Genomic DNA, 25517 nt, shown 5'->3' with positions numbered 1-25517 from the left:
ACAGAATGACATAAGTCAATGTAACAATAAAACAATACAAAGTAGAACACACAGATGTTATTCACATTAAAACTACTGCTGCACAGCTTCCTGTTAGCTTCACGTTTATTTATATATATAAAGAAAATACTTATAGAATGAGACGGTGTTCTTCCCCTGCTTCTCACAGATATAAAAGGCCCTATTTTAACCATCTATAGGCGAGTCATCAACTGTGCACTACACAGCTTGATTTAGGGTGTGGCAGTGTGTCTTTGCTATCATAAAGACAGGAAAAGTATGCCTTGCGCAGCTAGAAAATAAACCAATCAGAGTATTACTTGCTATTCCCTTTAAGAGCAAGGTGCGCTCTGAGTAAGAAAGTGGATTTGCTATCTTAACGGCGCAGCTGGACGTGAATTCGTAAGCGTCTTCAACATTTAAATGATGCAGGTGGGGCTGTTGGTGGGATGTAAGATAGCAATGTGAATTATGACGCGTCTTGCACAGGGTGTATTATAGAGCCCATAATCTCTCACTGTTCCTCACCCTCTAGTGGTGAAGTGGGAAATTACACCTGATGAAGCTCACCTAAACTTAAAGGGAACTGAACCCCTGGTTTCAGCTGACTCCACCCTCAGCCCTCAGTGTTTGGGAGGGGCACTGAGTGATGTATGGGTTTAGGGGCAGAATGTAAGGGAGAGCTGATTGGGCTGAGCAGTGTGTCTCTGATAAGGGATGACACGGTGATTGTTGAACATCACCAGATTGTGAGTGTCCACATAACAAAGTACACAAAAATATCCTCATCACCTATGGCACAGTTAAATCTGTGAGGGCGCTGCAGAGGCGGAAATTAAAGCAATAAAAGCGTTTTTTAAAGGTTAGAAAATGTTTTGAATTCTAAGTAGGACAGATATATTTCTTTATTTCAAAGGAACACATTTCAGCTATTAATGAAAAAATATGGTTCAGGGTTTAGTCAATCTTTAAACACACTTCTCTAAACTAAAGCAGATTAATACTGAACTACTGTTCACACCACTGAAATACTGGGAACATCTTACTGAGACCTAAGACCTGCCTGATGTCTTGAAGATCTACCCCAATACAGGTCCAACTGGAACCATACAGTATGAACGTATTTACAGTCCATAATATCAGGTGATTAATAGAACAAATACAAACCAAATATTGACCAAGAACAATCCAACATGTGACAATATAGAATCTTATTGTGTGTGTGTGTGTGTGTGTGTGTGTGTGTGTATGCTTTATATTCATCTTCTCTTTTTTTCTATGTAAAATATCCTCAGTGAGATTCAGATTCTGCAAAACAGAAAAAAAGACATTGTTAAGCTCACATCAATCACAGTCTCCTGTTATTAACACAGTAAATTCACGCTTAACCCAGTATTATACTGATTCTTATGAAAATCAATAGTTAAATGTAAATAACAGGATAATAAATACATTTAGAAGAAATCTATTCAGTTTTAACAGTATAGAAAATTACAATAAAGGGGACACTGTTATAATTTTACTCTGAATTTGCATGTTAATGAGCTCTTCTTTCGTTGGTTTCCTTAATGGTGGAAAACAATAAGTGCCACCTAATTCTTGTGATTCTCTTTGTAAACATTCATTTTACATTACTCTGATTCCTGTTAAAATCATTTGATCATTTCCATTAGTGGCTGAAGAAATCATTTAAAACAATTTTTTACCATATTACTAAATGTATTTTGTCTGAATGACACAGAGCTTTTTGTCACGTAATGACCCAGGCAGGGAGACGAGGAGGCGGACACAAGTGCAGGTAGGGCGATATATAAATAATTTAATAAATAAATAACAAAGAAACACTGAAAGAGGAACACGAAACAAAGATACACTGATAACCAAAAACCAAAACAAATCAGAGAACATAAACTAAACCAACTAGAGAAAAAGACAATAAATAAACAGGGAATATATACAATGGAAATAAACTAGAAAAATAAACACTAAGCAGGGGTATCTACAAGGAACTAACTGAAATAAACAAGAGACTAGAAACATAAAACTATAGATAAACACAGAGACTAAGGGCGCGAGGAACAGAGGCTAGGAAACACAGAGAGACAAACGACAGGGGAAGGTGCAAAGACCGACAGAGACAAAGTGGCACAAGGGATCTATATAAGGAAACAAGAAACACTCTAGAATTGGAAACACCTGGGGAAGGGGCGGAGCTACAAATGAGACACAGGTGGAAATCTACTAAGACGGGAGACACAGGGGAGCACAGGTCACGTGGGAAAGACACACAGAGACACGAGACAGGGCTAAGACCTGACAGAAGCCTCCCCCTAAACGCGCAGCTCCCGAGGCGCGTAAAAACGACTCTGGCAGCGGGAGCTGGTGCTGGCGGCGCGGCGACTCTGGCAGCGGGAGCTGGCACGGAGACTCGGGCAGCTGGCTCTGGCACGGAGACTTGGGCAGCTGGCTCTGGCACGGAGACTTGGGCAGCTGGCTCTGGCACGGAGACTTGGGCAGCTGGCTCTGGTACGGAGACTGGAACTGCTGGAGCAGACACTGAGACTAGAACAGCTGGAGCAGACTTGAAGGCTTGAACGGCTGGAGCAGACTTGAAGGCTTGAACAGCTGGAGCAAACACGGAGGCTTGAGCATTTTCAGCAGACACGGAGGCTTCAGCAGCTTCAGCAGACACGGAGGCTTCAGCAGCTTCAGCAGACACGGAGGCTTGAGCAGCTTCAGCAGACACGGAGGCTGGAGCAGCTTCAGCAGACACGGAGGCTTGAGCAGCTTCAGCAGAGACTGAGGCTGAAGCAGCTTCTGCAGAGACGGAGGCTGGAGCAGCTTCTGCAGACACGGCAGGAGTCCGGGGGCGTGGCTCAGCAGCCGAAGACACCTCGGAGATGGGCGTGGCCGCCGAGAGAATTTCGGAGCTGGGTGTGTGCAGATCCAGCGGAGCAGCAGCAGGGCTTGAGACTGCGGTTGAAATAAAAACCCGGACCGGAGCTGCAGCTTCGCCGGCAGAGACTGTAGAGGCAGAAAGCGCGGGGCCGCCGGTAAAGTCCGGCGCGGAGAGAGTTCCAGAGCGCGGCTGATTTGCTGCGGCGGAATCCAGCTCTGCAGCCGCCATGAAAGCCGGCTCCTCAGCCTGAGGTGCTGGCGCTGCAGCTGTGGGGCTCAAGGCTGCGGTTGCCGCAAAAACCCGGACCAGATTTTTACTCCTGAAGAGCGGCTCATCCACCGCAGCAGTCCCAGAGCGTGGCGTCTCATCCGCGGGCTTCACGGAGTGCGCCGTCTCAGCCGCGAGAGTCACGGAGTGCGGCTTTGCAGCCGCGAGAGTCACAGAGTGCGGCTTTGCCGCGGGAGAGGAGAGTGTCTTGGCCGCGGGAGGAGCTAGCTTAGGAGGCGCTGGGGAAGCTAACGCCTTAGCCACCGGGGAAGCTAGCTCTGGAACCGCCGGTGAGGAGCGCACCTTGGCTGCAGGGGAACGGAGGGGAGTCGGGACGGCCTCTGGAGCTGTGCGGCCGAGAGCTGGGTAGAGCACCGCCCCTGGGGGAAACGGTAACGGAGCACGGGCCGGTGCGGGGTAGAGCTCCTCTTCGTCCTCGGAGCTGCTGGGAGCGCACCCGAGAAAGTCCCACGGGTCCCGCTCCTTGAGCCTCGGGTACACGGAGGTACCGAGGCTCAAAGCACCAACCCTCATCGCCCCCCCCAAGAAAATCCTCCCCGGAAAAGGGGTCTTCTTCCGGCTGGCGGGACCCCTTAGAGCGCCTACCCCGAGGCCTGCGGCGTCCATGAGGCCTCGAGGTTTCCTGCGCCGGGATCCCGCCTGGAGTACGGCGAATCGCCATCCTGGAGCCTGTCCACACAGAACCTGCTGTGTCCATGTTTGGTCGGTCTTTCTGTCACGTAATGACCCAGGCAGGGAGACGAGGAGGCGGACACAAGTGCAGGTAGGGCGATATATAAATAATTTAATAAATAAATAACAAAGAAACACTGAAAGAGGAACACGAAACAAAGATACACTGATAACCAAAAACCAAAACAAATCAGAGAACATAAACTAAACCAACTAGAGAAAAAGACAATAAATAAACAGGGAATATATACAATGGAAATAAACTAGAAAAATAAACACTAAGCAGGGGTATCTACAAGGAACTAACTGAAATAAACAAGAGACTAGAAACATAAAACTATAGATAAACACAGAGACTAAGGGCGCGAGGAACAGAGGCTAGGAAACACAGAGAGACAAACGACAGGGGAAGGTGCAAAGACCGACAGAGACAAAGTGGCACAAGGGATCTATATAAGGAAACAAGAAACACTCTAGAATTGGAAACACCTGGGGAAGGGGCGGAGCTACAAATGAGACACAGGTGGAAATCTACTAAGACGGGAGACACAGGGGAGCACAGGTCACGTGGGAAAGACACACAGAGACACGAGACAGGGCTAAGACCTGACACTTTTCAGTATATAAAAAGATATTTAACTGTTTAAAAAGCAAATACCATACAGGTTATTCCACAATAAACCTGAGATAATGAAAAGCTAATTTGTTTTATAATCACAGAGTGAATTTGGTCACATAGCCTCAGAACAGAGCTGTTTGCATCAACAGAAAATGAAGCAGTACAGTACTGGGACAAAGTATTTCTCCCTACAGATTTCTTTTGTTTTTGGCTTTTTTTTATCAGATCTTACATCAAATTAAAGGTCACATTCCACTATAATCCACATTTTCTTGTTCTTTGTGAAATACTATAGGTCTCTCTGAGTTGTACAAACCGGATTGCAAAACGTTGGGACACTAAACAAATTGTGAATAAAAACTGAATGCAATGATGTGGAGATGGCAAATGTCAATATTTTATTCAGAATAGAACACAAATCACAGATCAGTTTTAACTGAGAGAATGTATTAATTTAAGGGAAAAGTTCATGGCGTCATCAAATCCCAAAAAAGTTGGGACCAGGCCATTTTCACCACTGTGTGGCATCTCCCTTCTTCTTACAACACTCAACAGACATCTGGTTGTTATGCACGGTTGATGATGATAACTTAAAAGTCTTTGCTATTTTACGCTGGGTAACACCATTCTGGTATTGCTGCATCTTTCTGTGCAACAATGGGGGAATTGGTGACCCTCTTACCATCTTGTTGTCAATTGACCTAATTTATGTTAATTGGTCTTCCAGCTGTTCGTTATATGCTCAATTTCCTTTTTCCAGCCACTTATTGCTACTTGTCCTAACTTTTTTGGGATTTGTTGATACTATGAAATTTTGATTCAACATATTTTTCCTTTAAAATGTTACATTTACTCAGATTAAACTTCTGTCATCTATGTTCTATTCTGAATAAAATATTGACGTTTGCCATCTCCACATCATTGTATTCAGTTTTTATTCACAATTTGTTTAGTTTTAGTAGCTAGTAAAAGAAAATCCTCTGAAATACGAGTTGATCAGAGAGACGTTAGGGTGTCTACGTCAACCAGTGAGTTCATGGCCTTGCCCACCTTGGCTCAGGACCACCCACAAACAGAGCTGAACCCAGGCTATAACAGAAGGAGCTACAGCTAAGATGGAGCTTACAGCTCTATTTACAGCTTCAACATCGTATCTCTGGTTGATTCCGTGTTTTACCAAGACCTTATATATACACTAGGGAAGCACGGTTTGACAAGGAATCACAACTCGACAGAACACCGGTCAAAGTGGGTGATGTTCGCATCAGATTTTATGATGTAGAGCGTACTCTGGGGCTTCGACGTGGTGAAACTGCCCAAGCACCGAATCACCAAGGCTGTGTCCAGAAACCCCAAAAGTGTTTCCTTTTTCCTACCGATCCTCCTCCTCTCCTCTGTGACCTCCTCGAAGAAGCTTCCAACAGAGTATACATGAGAGCATCCTACTCCGGAAGACTTTTAAGTATTTTCAAATGAAATCACTGCATCCACGCCCACAGAGCACGTGAAAATGGAGAAGGCATTCTCTACTACTCTTACTTTCCTACTCCTCCTCTCCTACCCTGGATGAAGGTGGAGGGAAGGATCTGTAACTGGGGAAATGGGACAGCTGATCACTTTTAGATAGAATGTTGACTACCGATGAACTGAGAAGTGAGAAAATATTACTTTAAATAATATATATGTGGTCAGTTGTGTTAACTGCATAAAGAACATTAAATCTCAGTTCCAGTATATAAAGCCAGGTGGCAAAGGAAGAGTGTATTAGCTTTTCTAAACTATGCATTATATTACTGCTTTACTGGCTGTTTAATTAGATAAGGAACCTAGTTAATAGGCATGTTCAACTTAACCTGGCGCTGTGCAGTCCGATCAACTGCTGAAAAATGAATTGTCGCCCCAGTCTGAGGTCAAGAGCTCTCTGGAGCAGATTTTCATCCAGGATGTCTCTGTACATTGCTGCATTCATCTTTCCCTCTATCCTGACTAGTCTGCCAGTTCCTGCTGCTGAAGAACATCCCTGTAGCATGATGCTGCCACCACCATGCTTGACTGTAGGGATGGTATTGGCCTTGTGACGAGCAGTGCCTGATTTCCTCCAAACATGACGCCTGGCATTCACACCAAAGACTTCAATCATTGTCTCATCATATCAGAGACTTTTGTTTCTCATGGTCTGAGAGTCCTTCAGGTGCCTTTTGGTAAATTCCAGACGGGCTGCCTTGTGCCTTTTACTAAGGAGTGGCTTTCGCCTGGCCACTCAGTCATACAGGCCTGATTGGTGGATTGCTGCAGGGAAGGTTGTCGTTCTGCAAGGTTCTTCTCTCTCCACGGAGAACGCCATCGGGTTCTTGGTCACCTCCCTGACCAAGGCCCTTCTCCCCCGATCGCTCAATTTAGACGGCCGGCCAGCTCTAGGAAGAGTCCTGATGGTTCCAAACTTCTTCCATTTACGAATGATGGAGGCCACTGTGCTCATTGGGACCTTCAAAGCAGCAGAAATGTTTCTGTATCCTTCCCCAGATTTGTGCCTTGAGACAGTTTTGTTCCTTTCCTTCATGCTTGGTGTTTGCGCACTGACATGCAGTCAACTGTGGGATCTTATATAGACAGGTGTGTGCCTTTCCAAATCATGTACAATCAACTGGATTTACCACAGCTGGACTCCATTTAAACTGTAGAAACATCTCAAGGATGATCAGTGGAAACAGGATGCACCTGAGCTCAATTTTGAGCTTCATGGTGAAGGCTGTGAATACTTACGCAAAGTGATTTCTTAGTTTTTTATTTTTAATACATTTTCAGAACTCTCAAGAAAACTTTTTTCACATGGTCATAATGGGGTATTTTGTGTAAAATTTTGAGGAAAGAGATTAATATAATACAATTTGAAATAAGGCTGTAACGTAACAAAATGTGGAAAAAGTGAAGCGCTGTGAATACTTTCCGGATGCACTGTACGTTTATGGTATATTTGGGCGCTGCCTTCTCCATTTCCATGTACTCTGTGGGCATGGATGTCATCCGAAAATCCCTAAAAGTCTTCCGGAGTAGGATGCTCTCATGTATCCTCCGTTGGACGCCTCTTTGAGGAGAATTTTAAGCGGCTTCTTTTGTCTCCTACGGTATTCGGACATTCGCCAAGATGGCATCATGAAATCAGTTTCTGGGTCACAGAGGAGAGGAGGAGAATCGGTAGGAAAAAGGAGACACGTTTGGGGGAGGGAGTTTGTTAGCGTTTTTTCGCACTTTCGTGGGGATAGAAATTCGATATTCTGTGTCTGACAGAAAGGCGTTGGGTTAGGCGAAATGAATATGTAGCATTAAATGAAGCCACCCCTGCAGGCTATAATTATATACACAATCCGAGATTGTCCGGTAGAGGAGGTGGGGTCTGCATACTTTTCCAAAGTACCTTAGTTAGCAATCAGAGACACTATGATAATTTTACTTGTTTTGAGCTTCTTTACACCAGTATAATTAATCCAGTTACAAAAAAGAATGCATTTTCCTTAATTAACATCTACAGACCACCAGGGCCCTATTTAGAATTTTTAAAAGAATTTAGTGATTTTGTCACAGAATTAGCAGTAAGTAATGATAAAGTGATTATAGTTGGTGACATTCATTTCAAAAAGTTGGATGATCCATTAAAAAGGCATTCACATCAATTTTACACTCAGTTGGTATTGTTCAAAATATAACAGGACAGATCATTACCTTCTTTCATTTAAATTACATCTTAGTCATAATATATGTACATCCCCTAGCTACTCTGTAAAACATTCAATTATGCCTTTTACAGCCCAACAATTTACAGATAAGCTACCCGACTTATCAACTCTAATATATTCTCCTGTAGACCCAGTAGAACTAGACAAACTAACCGAAGGTTTAGAAAATACCTTTCGCTCTACCTTAGATGTTGTAGCACCCCTTAAACACAAAATAGAGAGACAGAAAAAGCTTGCACCGTGGTACAATGATCAAACTCGTAACTTAAAGCAGTTAGTACGAAATTTAGAGCGTAAATATCGATCAACCAAACTGGAAGTGTTTCACTCTGCGTGGAAAGACAGTCTTGTTAAATATAGAAAATAACTTAATAAAGCCCGCTCAGCGTATCTGGCCTCACAGATCGAGATAAATAAAAATAATCCTAGAGTTCTCTTTAGTGTTATTTCCAAATTAACTAAAAACCAGGCAGGTACTGAACCTCAGATTCCAGCCATTCACACCAGCAACTTCTTCGATAGTAAAATAAAAAACATTCGGGATAAAATTAAACAGATAAATAGCACATCCTCTCTGTCATCTGGTGTGGCTGATCTAGAACAAAACCCTGTCACCGAAGTTAGGTTGGAAGTCTTTAACCCACTTCCACAGCTAGAACTAGAGAAAATTATCTCTTCTTCAAACAGCACAACCTGCACACTTGATGCAGTCCCCACAAAATTATTAAAACAGGTACTACCAGATATAATTAAACCTCTTTTAATGATATTAAACTCATCACATACCCTAGGCCATGTACCCAAAGCCTTTAAAACAGCTGTAATTAAACCTCTGATCAAGAAACCAAATTTTGATCCTAGTGTACTGTCTAACTATAGACCTAATTCAAACTTACAGTTTATTTCTAAGATTTTAGAAAAAGCTGTAGCCCAACAACTTTGCTCTTACCTGCGAAGAAACCAAATCTATGAAAAATTTCAATCTGGATTTAGGCCTCATCATAGCACTGAGACAGCTTTAGTTAAAATAACAAACGATCTACTTACAGCTGCCGACCAAGGCTGTGCTTCCCTACTCGTACTTCTCGATCTGAGCGCAGCCTTTGATACAATAGATCATACTATCCTTTTAGAAAGATTAGAGAACATGGTTGGTGTAACTGGAACTGCATTATCATGGTTTAAATCGTACTTAACCGATCGCTATCAGTTTGTGAGGATAAATGATATGTCTTCCAGTTATACCAAGGTAAGATATGGAATTCCACAAGGCTCTATATTAGGACCATTATTATTTACATTGTATATGCTCCCACTGGGCAAAGTTATTAGAAAACATGACATAAATTTTCATTGTTATGCAGATGACACACAGCTCTTCATATCAGCCAAACCTGATGACAGAGTGAGAATAAAGAAAATCGGGGATTGTGTAGAAGATGTGAAATTGTGGATGTCGCACAACTTCCTCCTATTAAATAGCGAAAAAACAGTTCTCCTATTAGGCCCCAAAGCTGCTAGAAATAAATTATCAGACTTAATGCTAAATCTGGCCGACTTCTCAGTCACACCTGGTTCAACAGCTAAAAATCTTGGAGTTATTATAGATTCAGATCTAGCATTCGATAAACACATATTTGATGTTACTAGAACAGCTTTTCTACACCTACGTAACATTTCCAAGCTAAGAAATGCCCTATCACTGCATGACGCAGAAAAATTAGTACATGCCTTCATTACCTCAAGGCTAGATTATTGTAATGCGCTACTGTCTGGATGTTCCGGCAGTAACTTAAATAAACTTCAGCTAGTTCAAAATGCTGCAGCCAGGGTCCTTACTAAAACTAGAAAATTTGACCATATTAGTCCAGTCCTGTCAGCACTGCACTGGCTTCCAGTCAAATTCCACATAGACTATAAAATTCTCCTGTTAACGTATAAAGCCCTACACGGGCTCGCTCCTGAGTATTTGCGAGACCTCATCTCCTATTATGAACCACCACGATTACTTAGATCTCAGGGTGCTGGTTTCTTAGAAGTTCCTAAAATTCAGAGGAGCTCTGCAGGAGGCAGAGCTTTCTCTTATAAAGCGCCTCAACTCTGGAATAATCTCCCCCAATTTGTTCGGGACTCAGACACAGTCTCAATCTTTAAGTCTAGACTGAAAACTTACTTGTTTAGTTTAGCTTTTGATAATTAATGTTTTTTTTTTCCTTTAGATAAGGCTGCAGATTCAGGGGTTCATGGACAGAGGAAATTGTGGTAAACTTAGATGCTGGTGCTGTTGTTCTCCCACTGCACACGGTCACTCAGGTTTGTGGACGGTGGAGTGGGTGGATGCCAGTGTTTCAGGGAGCCTCCGTGTCTATGTTACCTTCTGGCTCTCTGCCTTTAGTTAGGCTGTTTTATTCAGATCTGCCGGAGTCATTAGCTACACTCTGATGATGTTTTATATTCTCTATTTTACATAAATCCAGTCAAAACTAATTCCATCTCTCTGCCTTCCTCTGAGTTACTGACTGCCCACCTGTCTGACCCGATACCGATTGATGTTGGACCCTCTGGCTCTCGCATCTCCTGCCCGGCCAGACTGATGGAGTTTCTGAAGTCAGCTCTTCTCCATCCATGACCCACCACAGATCAGCTGCTCATCATCCATCTCACTCTCAACTACAGATTACATCCAAGCCATTAGTGGCGCTATTATACTCCTGAATATATAAAACCTATGTGGATGTATAAAAGACTTTTTAAATTTTAATTTAAAAGTTGTTTGACCAGTGGTAGGATGGTCCACCCTTAAATGTGAGTCTTGGTCCTCCCAAGGTTTCTTCCTCCTCCTGCAGCTCTGAGGGAGTTTTTCCTTGCCTCAGCGCTCACTGGGGGTTCTGTATTCTGTATTTTCTATGTTTAATGTTTTGCCTGATTCTTTGTCCTGTAATCATGTTTCTGTAAAGCTGCTTTGTGCCAGCAACTGTTGTAAAAAGCGCTATACAAATAAATTTGATTTGATTTGATTTAAAAATTATGTGTTTCTTTGATTTTACCATATTGAAAACATCTGGAATATAATCAAGAGGAAGATGGATGATCACAAGCCATTAAACCAAGCTGAACTGCTTATTTTTTTGCACCAGGAGTGGCATAAAGTTATTCAACAGCAGGGCTAGACTAGTAATCTGGTGGGCATTTGTCCGGTGGGCCGACAGTCCTCAGGGGCTGATGCTGTTGGATTTTTTCTTCCCCTTTTTTTCCTAAGAGACCAGCCCAGTCTGCGCATGTCTGCTTTTTGTTTTGCATTAGTTCAGATATCTGGAGGGGACTCTTTTCGGTGCAACACACTGTGTACCCATATATTTACACACAGCTGATCCAACTAATGAACTAACTGCCCCATAGACTGTATATAGCTGGACAGAGCATCGTCTCTCAGGTCGGGCGCCCCCTGCTGTCCGGCTGCAGAAAGCTGTGTAACTCCACCCATTCCCATAGGTTTCAATGGCAAAACGTTTTTTTCTAATATACTGTAATTCTACCTCCATTATTTAAATGCAGCAGCTAGTGTAACCTCTGCTTATATTGTCAAATTTTTATATCCCCACAGAATTTTTAAAACATTATTCAGCTGTATTCAAAAAAGGTGTGGTTATGGTAAAAGGGCTGCTTATGGGCGGGACCAATAACAGACCGTCAGCTCCGCTCCGCCCCGCTCTGCAGTCTGTGACCGCGATGCAGCCCTCAGGGGCGGGGTTATTTAAATGAGTAGGTTGCTCTCCACAGTTTTTCTCCCTCCTCTGGACTCTACTGCGCAGAATTGGGTGGCAGGATCGCCAACATGGCGGAAGATTTTGTCCTCATTTTCATTGAATGAATGGGAATGGCGACACGGCGTCAATCTTTTTTACCGTCTCTGAACTGCCCTCACTGACCCAATAGCACAGAATTACCCAGAACCAGCTTAAACGCTGTAACACAATTTACCAGTGTAAATGAGACCAGTGATAGTAGTGTTTACGGTTCTACAAGCTGCTCTATCAGTATGAGCTCTAATTATACTGATCCAACACCACCCTGGATACACTGACAGACCAGCTACACCAGCAAACTCAAAATACATTATTTACTGTTACTGGAGCTCCACATACAGTCTGTTTCCTCCCCAACCTCTGGATTTTACAGCGGGTCAGTAATGTGGGTTACAGTGATTCTGCTGGGTTAGCTCTGTGGTTCTTCAGTAAGCTGGGTTAGCTATGTGGTTCTTCAGTTAGCTGGGTTAGCTCTGTGGTTCTTCAGTTAGCTGGGTTAGTTCTGTGGTTCTTCAGTTAGCTGGGTTAGCTCTGTGGTTTTCAGTTAGTTGGGTTAGCTCTGTGGTTTTCAGTTAGCTGGGTAAGCTCTGTGGCTCTGTAAGCTCTTCAACTAGCTGGGAAAGCTCTGTGGCTCTTCAATTAGCTGGGTTAGCTGTGTGGCTCTTCAGTTAGCTGGGGTATCTCTGTGGCTCTTCAGTTAGCTGGGTTAGCTCTGTGGCTCTTCAGTTAGCTGGGTTAGCTCTGTAGTGCTTCAGTTAGCTGGGTTAGCTCTGTAGTGCTTCAGTTAGCTGGGTTAGCTCTGTGGCTCTTCAGTTAGCTGGGTTAGCTCTGTGGTTTTCAGTTAGCTGGGTTAGCTCTGTAGTGCTTCAGTTAGCTGGGTTAGCTCTGTGGCTCTTCAGTTAGCTGGGTTAGCTCTGTGGTTTTCGGTTAGCTGGGTTAGCTCTGTGGTCCTTCAGTTAGCTGGGTTAGCTCTGTGGTTTTCAGTTAGCTGGGTTAGCTCTGTGGCTATTCAGTTAGCTGGGTAAGCTCTGTGGATCTTCAATTAGCTGGGAAAGCTCTGTGGCTCTTCAGTTAGCTGGGTTAGCTCTGTAGCTCTTCAGTCAGCTGGGTTAGCTCTATGGTTCTTCAGTTAGCTGGGTTAGCTCTGTGGCTCTTCAGTTAGCTGGGTTAGCTCTGTGGTTTTCAGTTAGCTGGGTTAGCTCTGTAGTGCTTCAGTTAGCTGGGTTAGCTCTGTGGCTCTTCAGTTAGCTGGGTTAGCTCTGTGGTTTTCAGTTAGCTGGGTTAGCTCTGTGGCTATTCAGTTAGCTGGGTAAGCTCTGTGGATCTTCTATTAGCTGTTAGCTCTGTAGCTCTTCAGTCAGCTGGGTTAGCTCTATGGTTCTTCAGTTAGCTGGGTTAGCTCTGTGGCTCTTCAGTTAGCTGGGTTAGCTTTGTGGTTCTTCAGTTAGCTGGGTTAGCTCTGTGGTTCTTCATTTAGCTGGGTTAGCGCTGTGGCTATTCAGTTTGCTGGGTAAGCTCTGTGGTTCTTCAGTTAGCTGGGTTAGCTCTGTGGTTTTCATTTAGCTGGGTTAGCTCTGTGGCTATTCAGTTAGCTGGGCTAGCTCTGTGGACCTTCAATTAGCTGGGTAAGCTCTGTGGTTCTTCAGTTAGCTGGGTTAGCTCCGTGGTTCTTCAGTTAGCTGGGTTAGCTCTGTAGTGCTTCAGTTAGCTGGGTTAGCTCTGTGGTTATTCAGTTAGGTGGGTTAGCTCTGTGGTTCTTCAGTTAGCTGGTTTAGCTCTGTGGTTCTTCAGTTAGCTGGGTAAGCTCTGTGGCTATTCAGTTAGCTGGGTAAGCTCTGTGGCTATTCAGTTAGCTGGGTTAGCTCTGTGGCTCTTCAGTTAGATGGGTTAGCTCTTTGGCTCTTTAGTTAGCTGGGTTAGCTCTTTGGCTCTTTAGTTAGCTGGGTTAGCTCTGTGGCTCTTCAGTTAGCTGGGTTAGCTCTGTGGTTCTTCAGTTAGCTGGGTTAGCTCCTTGGTTCTTCAGTTCGATGGGTTAGCTCTGTGGCTCTTCAGTTAGCTGGGCCAGCTCTGTGGCTCTTCAGTTAGCTGGGTTAGCTCTTTGGCTCTTTAGTTAGCTGGGTTACCTCTGTGGCTCTTCAGTTAGCTGGGTTAGCTCTGTGGTTCTTCAGTTAGCTGGGTTAGCTCTGTGGTTCTTCAGTTTGATGGGTTAGCTCTGTGGCTCTTCAGTTAGCTGGGTTAGCTCTGTTGCTCTTCAGTTAGATGGGTTAGCTCTTTGGCTCTTCAGTTAGCTGGGTTAGCTCTGTGGCTCTTCAGTTAGCTGGGTTAGCTCTGTGGTTTTCAGTTAGCTGGGCTAGCTCTGTGGTCCTTCAGTTAGCTGGGTTAGCTCTGTGGCTCTTCAGTTAGATGGGTTAGCTCTTTGGCTCTTTAGTTAGCTGGGTTAGCTCTGTGGTTCTTCAGTTAGCTGGGTTAGCTCTGTGCTTCTTCAGTTAGCTGGGTTAGCTCTGTGGTTTTCAGTTAGCTGGGTTAGCTCTGTAGTGCTTCAGTTAGCTGGGTTAGCTCTGTGGCTCTTCAGTTAGCTGGGTTAGCTCTGTGGTTTTCAGTTAGCGGCGTTAGCTCTGTGGTCCTTCAGTTAGCTGGGTTAGCTCTGTGGTTTTCAGTTAGCTGGGTTAGCTCTGTGGCTATTCAGTTAGCTGGGTAAGCTCTGTGGATCTTCTATTAGCTGGGTTAGCTCTGTAGCTCTTCAGTCAGCTGGGTTAGCTCTATGGTTCTTCAGTTAGCTGGGTTAGCTCTGTGGCTCTTCAGTTAGCTGGGTTAGCTTTGTGGTTCTTCAGTTAGCTGGGTTAGCTCTGTGGTTCTTCATTTAGCTGGGTTAGCGCTGTGGCTATTCAGTTTGCTGGGTAAGCTCTGTGGTTCTTCAGTTAGCTGGGTTAGCTCTGTGGTTTTCATTTAGCTGGGTTAGCTCTGTGGCTATTCAGTTAGCTGGGCTAGCTCTGTGGACCTTCAATTAGCTGGGTAAGCTCTGTGGTTCTTCAGTTAGCTGGGTTAGCTCTGTGGTTCTTCAGTTAGCTGGGTTAGCTCTGTAGTGCTTCAGTTAGCTGGGTTAGCTCTGTGGCTCTTCAGTTAGCTTGGTTAGCTCTGTGGTTCTTCAGTTAGCTGGGTTAGCTCTGTGGTTCTTCAATTAGCTGGGTTAGCTCTGTGGTTCTTCAGTTAGCTGGGTTAGCTCTGTGGTTCTTCAGTTTGATGGGTTAGCTCTGTGGCTCTTCAGTTAGCTGGGTAAGCTCTGTGGCTATTCAGTTAGCTGGGTTAGCTCTGTGGCTCTTCAGTTAGATGGGTTAGCTCTTTGGCTCTTTAGTTAGCTGGGTTAGCTCTTTGGCTCTTTAGTTAGCTGGGTTAGCTCTGTGGCTCTTCAGTTAGCTGGGTTAGCTCTGTGGTTCTTCAGTTTGATGGGTTAGCTGTGTGGTTCTTCAGTTCGATGGGTTAGCTCTGTGGCTCTTCAGTTAGCTGGGTTAGCTCTGTGGTTCTTCAGTTAGCTGGGTTAGCTCCTTGGTTCTTCAGTTCGATGGGTTAGCTCTGTGGCTCTTCAGTTAGCTGGGCAAGCTCTGTGGCTCTTCAGTTAGCTGGGTTAGCTCTTTGGCTCTTCAGTTAGCTGGGTTAGCTCTGTGGCTCTTCAGTTAGCTGGGTTAGCTCTGTGGTTCTTCAGTTAGCTGGGTTAGCTCTGTGGTTCTTCAGTTTGATGGGTTAGCTCTGTGGCTCTTCAGTTAGCTGGGTTAGCTCTGTTGCTCTTCAGTTAGATGGGTTAGCTCTTTGGCTCTTCAGTTAGATGGGTTAGCTCTGTGGCTCTTGGGTTAGCTCTGTGGCTCTTCAGTTAGCTTGGTTAGCTCTGTGGTTCTTCAGTTAGCTTGGTTAGCTCTGTGGTTTTCACTTAGCTGGGTTAGCTCTGTGGTTCTTCAGCTAGATGGGTTAGCTCTGTGGCTCTTCAGTTAGATGGGTTAGCTCTGTTTTTCTTCAGTTAGCTGGGTTAGCTCTGTGGTTTTCAGTTAACTGGGTTAGCGCTGTGGCTATTCAGTTTGCTGGGTAGGCTCTCTGGTTCTTCAGTTTGCTGGGTTAGCTCTGTAGTGCTTCAGTTAGCTGGGTTAGCTCTGTGGTTATTCAGTTAGCTGGGTTAGCTCTGTGGTTCTTCAGTTTGCTGGTTTAGCTCTGTGGTTCTTCAGTTAACTGGGTTAGCTCTGTGGTTTTCATTTAGCTGGGTTAGCTCTGTGGCTATTCAGTTACCTGGGCTAGCTCTGTGGATCTTCAGTTAGCTGGGTAAGTCAAGTCAAGTCAAGTAGTTTTATTGTCAATACTGCATATGTACAGGACATACAGAGAATTGAAATTACGTTACTCTCCTTCCCAATTTTACAGCAAGTACAGATAATAGATATAATAAAAGAGAATGGGAGACACTATGAGTACAATACAGCAGGGACACAATAGACATACATGAGACAGAAACAAGGTGCAGTAGTGTGGGGAGAAATAGATATATAAATATAAGTAAAAAAAAAAAAGAAATAGATATAATATAAAAGAGTGGGAGACACGATATGTACAAAACAACAAGACACAATAAACATACGTAAGACAATAGTGCAATATTGATGGTGATTGAGATGGAATGACAGTATAAATAGTATATATCAGCAGTGCAAATATGGTATGTGGTATATATCTTAAGACAGGTAAAGTGAATGAGTGCGTAAGTTCTTAAAGTTCACAGTTTATGGGGAATTAAAGTGCGAAATGACAGTGCAAGTATATCAGCAGTGCAGATATTGGGTGTGTAGTGCAAGTCAGTTTGGAAGGGACCAGTACTTTGTGCATTGTAGTGCAGAGTTTCAGTACTGTATTAGTGGGGGGGTCAGGATGCTGAGTGAGTGTGTGCTGGGGGCAGGATTGGGATGGGGGGTAGAGCAGGAAGAAAGTTCAGCATCCTCACAGCCTGATGGATGGGACTGTCTCGCAGTCTGCTGGTCCTCGCCCCGAGACTCCTCAGTCTCCTCCCTGATGGCAGCAGGCTGAAGAAGCTGTGTAGTGGGTGGGAGGGATCTCCTGCCAGACGGAGGGCTTTCCGTGTGAGGCGGGAGCTGTACAAGTCCTGAAGGGAGGGGAGAGAGGTGCCAACAATCTTCTCAGCTGCTCTCACGATGCGCTGGAGGGTCCTGCGGCCGGATGCTGTGCAGGCCCCGTACCACACGGTGAAACAGCTGGTCAGTATGCTCTCGATGGCCCCTCTGTAGAAGGTGGTCATGATTGGGGTGGGGGCTCCAGCTCTTCTCAGCTTGCGGAGAAAGTAGAGATGCTGATTTGCCTTCCTGGCCAGTGATGCTGAGTTGGTGCTCCAGGAGAGGTCCTCTGTGACGTGCACACCCAGGAACTTGGTGCTGTTCACCCTCTCCACAGCAGTTCCGTTGATGAACAGAAGTGTGTGTTGTGTGTGAGTTCTCCTGAAGTCCACAACAATCTCCTTGGTCTTCTCTGTGTTCAGAGAGAGATTGTTGTGTTTGCACCAGGAGGCCAGGCGGCTCACCTCGCTCCTGTAGTGTGACTCATCGTTGTTGCTGATGAGACCCACCACCGTCGTGTCATCCGCAAACTTGACGAAGAGGTTGGAGGTGTGTGCTGGTGTGCAGTCATGGGTCAGCAGAGTAAACAGAAGGGGGCTCAGCACACATCCTTGGGGAGCCCCTGTGTTCAGTGTGATGATGCTGGATGTGCTGCTGCCAACCCGTACTGCCTGTGGTCTTCCAGTCAGGAAGTCTAACAGCCAGTTGCACAGTGAAGTGCTCAGCCCCAGACTGTCCAGTTTGAGTATGAGCTGTTGGGGGACGATTGTGTTGAATGCCGAGCTGAAGTCAACTAACAGCATTCTGACGTAGGTGTTCTTCTTGTCCAGGTGTGTGAGGGCTGAGTGGAGAACAGTGGAGATGGCATCATCGGTCGAGCGATTTGACCGATATGCAAACTGGTAGGGGTCCAGGGAGGGGGGGGGGTGAAGACTTGATGTGATGCATGACTAGTCGTTCGAAGCACTTCATGAGGATGGGGGTGAGTGCAACTGGACGATAGTCATTGCAACAGGATGGCTATGCCTTCTTTGGGATAGGGATGATGGTGGTGGCTTTGAAGCATGTGGGGTCTTCTGAGTTTACTGAATTAAGCAGATGTAATCCAGTTTATTGTCCAGAGAGCGTACATTGGCCAAAAGCATGGTGGGGATAGCTGGCTTGTGTGGGTTAGCCGCTAGCCTCGCTCGGATACCCCCGCACTTACCCCGCTTCTGCCTTCTCGCCTGCCGCCTGTGGAGCTTCCATTGTGAGCGAGCTGCAGCGGTGGGGGTCGGTGGGGGTGCGGGTGTCCGGAGCACGCCGCAGACTCACAGTTCTTCTCGGAGTCCGCGGTTTAACTCCAAAAGTGAGTTTCTGCCGACTCCAAGCAGAAACTCATGGCTGTAGGTGCGTTTCAGGACGTGAACGCACGACAAAGACGAACAAAAACACTGCGACTTACGAGACAAAAAACACGAAAACGCTGTTTCCTCGGAAGAGAGAGTAGCCGCTGCATGTGCATGCACCGCCATCTTGGATCTAACAAACTAACAATCCGTCATCTTGGATCTAACAAGCTCTGTGGTTCTTCAGTTAGCTGGGTTAGTTCTGTGGTTCTTCAGTTAGCTGGGTTAGTTCTGTGGTTTTTCAGTTAGCTGGGTTAGTTCTGTGGTTTTTCAGTTAGCTGGGTTAGCTCTGTAGTGCTTCAGTTAGCTGGGTTAGCTCTGTGGTTATTCAGTAAGCTGGGTTAGCTCTGTGGTTCTTCAGTAAGCTGGGTTAGCTATGTAGTTCTTCAGTTAGCTGGGTTAGCTCTGTGGTTCTTCAGTTTGCTGGGTTGGCTATGTGGTTCTTCAGTTAGCTGGGTTAGCTCTGTGGTTCTTCAGTTAGCTGGGTTAGTTCTGTGGTTTTTCAGTTAGCTGGGTTAGATCTGTAGTGCTTCAGTTAGCTGGGTTAGCTATGTGGTTCTTCAGTTAGCTGGGTTAGCTATGTGGTTCTTCAGTTAGCTGGGTTAGCTATGTGGGTCTGGAGTAACTGTAATGCTATTTCTCCTGCTGTAACACTCAGCTCGCCTCAGTGAGAGCAGAGTTCGTTGATAAGCTAGTTGTTAGTTTATTAGTTGGATCAGGGAGTGTTGTAATCAGTAACGTTATAAACCAGTGACTGTAATTTACGTGACCGTAAAGCCTGACACAGGGACAGCGCCTGGATTGGTTCTATTCTATCTGCAATTTGTGGATAATATGGATTTATGGAAATACAACTAATATGGATAAACAGCGGATTTAAAAAACTGTAAATTGTGCTCACATTGTTTTCCTTTTTCTGAAAGTTGTGTTTATTAATTTAGGATTGCAGAACTTGTAAGCTATAATGAATTAAAATTCATTTAGCTAACTAGTTTGCTAGAAGCCGGATGTAGAGGATAGCTAGAATTGGGTAATGTTGGTAGTTTAGAGCAGTTTCTTAACCCTGGTCACTGAACTAAAATTCTGTTTGTCGCCTGATACAAATACATGTTATAGCTGTTTAATAGAGGAAGTATCTTTAACCTGAAAAATAAGAATTGAGCTGGTATATCAGAGAAATTCAGAAAAATACATAATAGAGATGATTTCAATGAAAAGGATAAAAAAAACAATTTAGCTACACAGAGCAGACAAAAATGGTGGAGTTAACAATAGACAATAAACTTCTTATATTTAGTATGTTGATGGTACATTATGCTTCTATGTAACCCCACATACATAAATTACAAGTCGGTTGTGCTCCACTAATTATGAGTGGCCCGTCTAAACCAAAAATGCCGGGGCCGTTTTTTTTGTCCCAGTCCAGCCCTGTCCAAAAGCAGTGTGTAAGACTGGTGGAGGAAATCATGCCAAGATGCATCCAGATAGGTCTGGATCTTTTTATTTCAGCCATTTCTCATTTTCTGCAAATAAATGCTCTTAAGGACAATATTTTTATTTGTAATTTGGGAGAAATGGTGTCTGTAATGTATATAATTAAACAACAATGTTCAGTTTACTCAAACATATACCTATAAATAACAAAATCAGAGAAACAAAATCTGGAAACAAACTCTTAATTTGTTTCCAGAGCTGTATATCCAGATGAAACATACCACAATACCATTCCTCCGCAAATATACACAGAATAATAACAAACAAATTCCATATATATGCAGTATGTAATGGCATATATTGTTATATTATATTAGATATTATGCAGTTACTGTAACTCAAATTACAGCATCACTTCTGTGATTGTTATGGTAACACTACACTAATAGATTGTATAAAAATAATGAACTTTCTAATAAATTTACAAACAGACAAAAACAAACATTTGTAATTAGTCAAAATGTACATTTACTTACACTATTTGAATGAGTGTGTAGGAGTGTGGAGTAACTCACCGTGCAGGGATTGAGCATCAATCCGTTCCTCCTTCTCATGAACTCTCTGTGTCACTGAGCAGTAGTATGAGTCGATTTCCTCTACTGTGATTCTGCTTTTCACATTAAAGAGATCAGCGACTTCCTGAGTTTCTGTTTCTGCAGTCACATTAACTCCTTTACTGTTTTTCCACTGAAGCTCAGGTTCAGGATACCAGCCTTTAGATTCACACAGTAAAGTGAACTTTCCTGATTCATATTTCTCCACAGTGATCACTGGTTCACTTCCCACAGCTGTGGAAAAAATCATCAAAACATTCAACAGTGTGGTATTACATTTATATAAATATTTATTAAAATATAAAAAATATATATTTTTATAGAAATGTACAAATTATATCATTACTTCAAGCCTTGTTCACACATATCTGGGTGATTCTCACGAAAAAATTTCAAAAGGCATTTGAATATAAAATTTCTTTTTGTTATGCAAGATTAGGGTCTGAACTTCTTAGAAATACTTTTTTTTTTTTATTTTATTATTTTTTTCTGTATATTTTGCACCATTTTAGTCGGTCAGAGCACACACATTCTCAGTACCGCAACATGATAACACAGAACAGATATGGTTTAAAAGTTACACATTTGTTACTTTTTAAATAGATATTATTAACAGTTGTGCTCATATGTGTATATAACCCAGAAAATATTATATTTATAAGTTTCCCATTTTTTTTTATTTTATGATTTGTCTCATTACCGCAACAGATTTCATGATTCATGTCCTGTCTTTTCAGGATATTTAACGGAAAAATTACATGTACAATTACTTATTTAGTACAGATGATCTATGAAGAAATACAATTTATCCAAATACCATTATAAACTAGAATTTGTTTTATAACAAATAATAATAATAAAATAATTAGTTAATAAATATGTGTTGCGGTAAAGAGAATGGTGTTTCGGTAATGAGAGTCAATGTTTCGGTAATGAGAGTCATTACAAGGATTCCTACTTAATTAACAATAACACTTTACACAACAAACACAGAGTGTGAATGCTGTGAATAAATAACAAATTCTAATGATGTACTTCTTGAGTTTTGTATAGAGTAGTAATATTGAACAAAATGTGGTATTTACTGTTGAAAATTATTCTCAGTAAGACTCAAGCTGTGAAAATATCCTATTTTGAACTGTGTATTTTAATGAAACAAATTTTAACATACCTCATTAGACATAAATTCCTTAAAACTTTAAACATCACTGTATAACTAAATTGAAATGGAATGTTTAAATACAAAATAAGTAATTCAACATCTCATAAAACAACTTTTTTATTAAGTATAAATTTCATGACAGATATAAACATCAATGTACAACTGAATTGAAATTAAATATTTAAGTATGAAACAAGCAATTCAACATCTCATCAAACATCTTTGTATGAAGCATTAATCTCATGAAAATGTAAACATCAATGTGCAACTAAATTAAAATTAAAGATAAAATTAAAGAAAGTTGTTTAATGAAATGTATATATATATATATATACAGTGAGTCCAAGAAGTATTTGATCCCTTGCTGATTTTCTTCGTTGGCCCACTAATAAAGACATGATCATTCTATACTTTTAATGGTAGATGTATTCTTACATGGAGAGACAGAATATTAAAAAGAAAATCCAGAAAATAAATCTAAGGAATATATATTAATTGATTTGTATGTCATGGAGTGGAATAAGTATTTGATCCCTTAGTATTCATTAGCAGTTCTGGCTTTTACAGACCAGTTAGACACTCCCAATCAACTTGTTACCTGACCTGAAGCCACCTGTTCTCACTAATCACTTGTGTGAAAAACACCTGTCCACAGAATCAGACAGATCACACAGATTTCAAGTCTCCAACATGGGTAAAACCAAAGAGCTGTCACAGGACCTCAGAGTCAGAATTGTTGACCTTCACAAAGCTGGAATGGGCTACAAAAAGATTAGTAAGGTGTTGGATGTGAAAGTAACAACTATTGGTGCAATTATCAGAAAGTTTAAAGAGTATAACATGACAATCAACAGACCTCGGCCCGGTGCTCCAAAGAAGATTTCGCCTCGTGGGGTGGCAATGATGCTGAGAACGGTCAGAAATCGTCCTGCAACCACTCGGCAGGAGTTAGCAAATGACCTGAAGGCAGCTGGGACCACAGTTTGCAAGGAAACAATTGGCAACACTTTGCGCAACAACGGATTCACATCCTGCAGTGCCCGAAAGGTACCCCTGCTGAAGAGAGCACATGTGGAGGCGCACCTCAAGTATGCCAATGATCATTTGAAAGATGAACCAAGTTATTGGGAGAAGGTTTTGTGGTCAGACGAGACCAAAATTGAACTTTTTGGCCTCAACTCCACCCGCCATGTGTGGAGAAAGAAAAATGCTGCCTATGACCCCAAGAACACTGTGCCCACCGTCAAGCATGGAGGTGGAAGCATAATGTTTTGGGGGTGTTTCTCTGCCAAGGGTACAGGGCTACTTCACCGCATCACTGGGAAGATGGATGGAGCCATGTACCGCACAATCCTGAGGGACAACCTCCTCCCCTCTGCCAGGGATCTGAAAATGGGCCGTGGTTGGGCCTTCCAACATGATAACGACCCTAAACATACAGCAAAGGCAACAAAGGATTGGCTCAAGAAAAATCACATTAAGGTCATGGAGTGGCCCAGCCAGTCGACAGACCTCAATCCGATCGAAAATCTATGGAGGGAGCTGAAGGTCAGAGTTGCCAAGCGACAGCCCACCAACCTTCATGATTTAGAGAGGATCTGCAAAGAAGAGTGGGCCAAAATTCCCCCTGGTGTGTGTGCTAAACTTGTGGTTAACTACAACAAACGTCTCACCGCTGTGCTTGCAAACAAAGGCTTTGCCACTAAGTATTGAGTGTGTTTGGCAAGAGGGATCAAATACTTATTTTCCTCATTGAAATACAAATTAATTAAAATATATTCTTTAAAATTATATTCTGGATTTTTGTCTTGATATTCTGTCTCTCCATGTTAGAATATATCTACCATTAAAAGTGCAGAAGGATAGTGTCTTTATTAGTGGGCAAACAAAGAAAATCAGCAAGGGATCAAATACTTCTTGGACTCACTGTATATATATATATATATATATATATATATATATATATATATGTGTGTGTGTGTGTGTCTATATATATATATATATAATACATAAATTTCATGAAACAACTTTAGTTATAAACTGTTAATAAAGGTTGTTTCATAAAATGTATATATACATATATATATATATATATATATATATATGTATATATACATATATATATATATATATATATATTTTTTTTTTATATATATATATATATCTTATTCGGAAGTTATATGGGTGTCACTGCCCTGCTACATAAATCTGTTTTTTATCTGAAATTGCATCATGTATTGTTTTATATATTGTTTATTATAAGTAAATAAAGGCTTTTTTATGAAACAATATATATATTCATGTCACTTAAAACATTAATTTCTCTCTACCGCAACAGGCCTTAAATTGTTGCGGTGTATGAGAAGGCTGTTGCGGAGTATGAGGGACCTTAACCTTCTTTGATCTCTGTGGGGACACCATGATGCCTGGCTAAACTTTTGCTAGCTTTTTGTATTTAGACTTTAAAAACCTTAAAAATTCCCAAAACACAATAAAATTTTCATTTTTTTAAACATTAAAAACTAGCTGTTTCGGTAATGAGAAACAAAAAGTTGTGTATGCTCGCTGACAACCAAGTTTTTAACATTTATCTGGAGAGGTATAAAATTAGGTGCTTACCTGGTAGCCATCTTGGGTGTCATAGTAAAAGGTGTCCCCCCCTCTCTAAATGGCTGTTTTTTTCTGTTCCTTGTGGTCTTAAATGGTGCTTGAAAATTGTTGCGGAGGCTGAGAACATTGGTTCTGACCAAAGTTATTTTTCTAAATATTTTCTTTTCTTTTACCAACGAATTCCAAGTAATACATTTTTATTGACTGTAACAATTTACTTTATAAGATACATTGAAGTTTTTTTATAATTTATTTATTTTAAATATTAAAATCTTATAATTGAAGAGCCGAGATTCAGCAATGGACGCGTTGCGGTACTGAGAATTTCACACTAAATTATAAAAAATACATAATTTAAAATATCACAATGTCTTCTTTTAATCACTTCCAATACAGCCTATGATGAGATGTTTATAAACCAGTGTTTCCCAAATTGATAGCATTTACCTGTTCATCACACTCCTTAATGCCACCTCATTAGTCTGATTTCGTGAGAATCACCCATCTGTATATTTCTGTAAATGTAGGATTTTGCCAGATTTCAAATAAATTTCCTTTATCCACAAGATTACAATTCTTACAGTTTAATTTCAAATTTATCAAATAAAATCATACAACCCAAAAACAGAACTAAAAAAGTACAAATATTTAGTTTCTTTACATCAAAGATTTTCTGGCTATGTGTTTAAACCAGAGACTGTAAAAAAAGATGAACGCTGTGTCTCCGTTCCCATTCATTCAATGAAAATGAAGCCAAAATCTTCCGCCATGTTGGCGATCCTGCCACCTGATTCTGTGCAGTAGAGACCAGAGGAGGGAGAAAGACTGTGGAGAGCAGCCTACTCATTTAAATAACCCCGCCCCTGAGGGCTGCCTCATGGTCACAGACTGCAGAGCGGGGCGGAGCGGAGCTGACGGTCTGTTATTGGTCCCGCCCATAACCAGCCCTTTTACCATAACCACACCTTTTTTGAATAGAGCTGAATAAAGTTTTAAAAACCGAATTCTGTGGGGAAATAAAAAATTGACAATATAAGCAGAGGTTACACTAGCTGCTGCATTTAAATAATGGAGGTAGAATTACAGTATATTAGAAAAAAACGATTGAGAGTTGTCTGTTTTGCCATTGAAACCTATGGGTGGAGTTACATAGCTTTCTGCAGCTGAACAGCAGGGGGCGCCCGAC

At 42.4% G+C, this 25517-nt stretch overlaps 1 protein-coding gene across 2 annotated transcripts in view; it reads right to left on the bottom strand.

The window, feature by feature from the left end:
- Positions 1 to 530: 530 nt before the first annotated feature.
- LOC111197517 (butyrophilin-like protein 2) overlaps positions 531 to 25517 on the bottom strand; it is a 69328-nt gene continuing 44341 nt past the window's right edge. For both annotated transcript variants that reach the window (XM_049463199.1, XM_049463200.1), the window contains 2 exons: positions 20521 to 20793; positions 531 to 1308 (listed from right to left, as the gene is read on the bottom strand). In XM_049463199.1, the coding sequence (XP_049319156.1) occupies positions 1292 to 1308; positions 20521 to 20793 (290 nt within the window). In that variant the 3' untranslated portion in view covers positions 531 to 1291. The remainder of the gene's footprint in view (positions 1309 to 20520; positions 20794 to 25517) is intronic.

The sequence above is a fragment of the Astyanax mexicanus genome, chromosome 13, assembly GCF_023375975.1.
Source record: "Astyanax mexicanus isolate ESR-SI-001 chromosome 13, AstMex3_surface, whole genome shotgun sequence".
Classification (NCBI taxonomy): domain Eukaryota; kingdom Metazoa; phylum Chordata; class Actinopteri; order Characiformes; family Acestrorhamphidae; genus Astyanax; species Astyanax mexicanus.
This window is presented reverse-complemented; position numbering and strand designations above follow the sequence as displayed.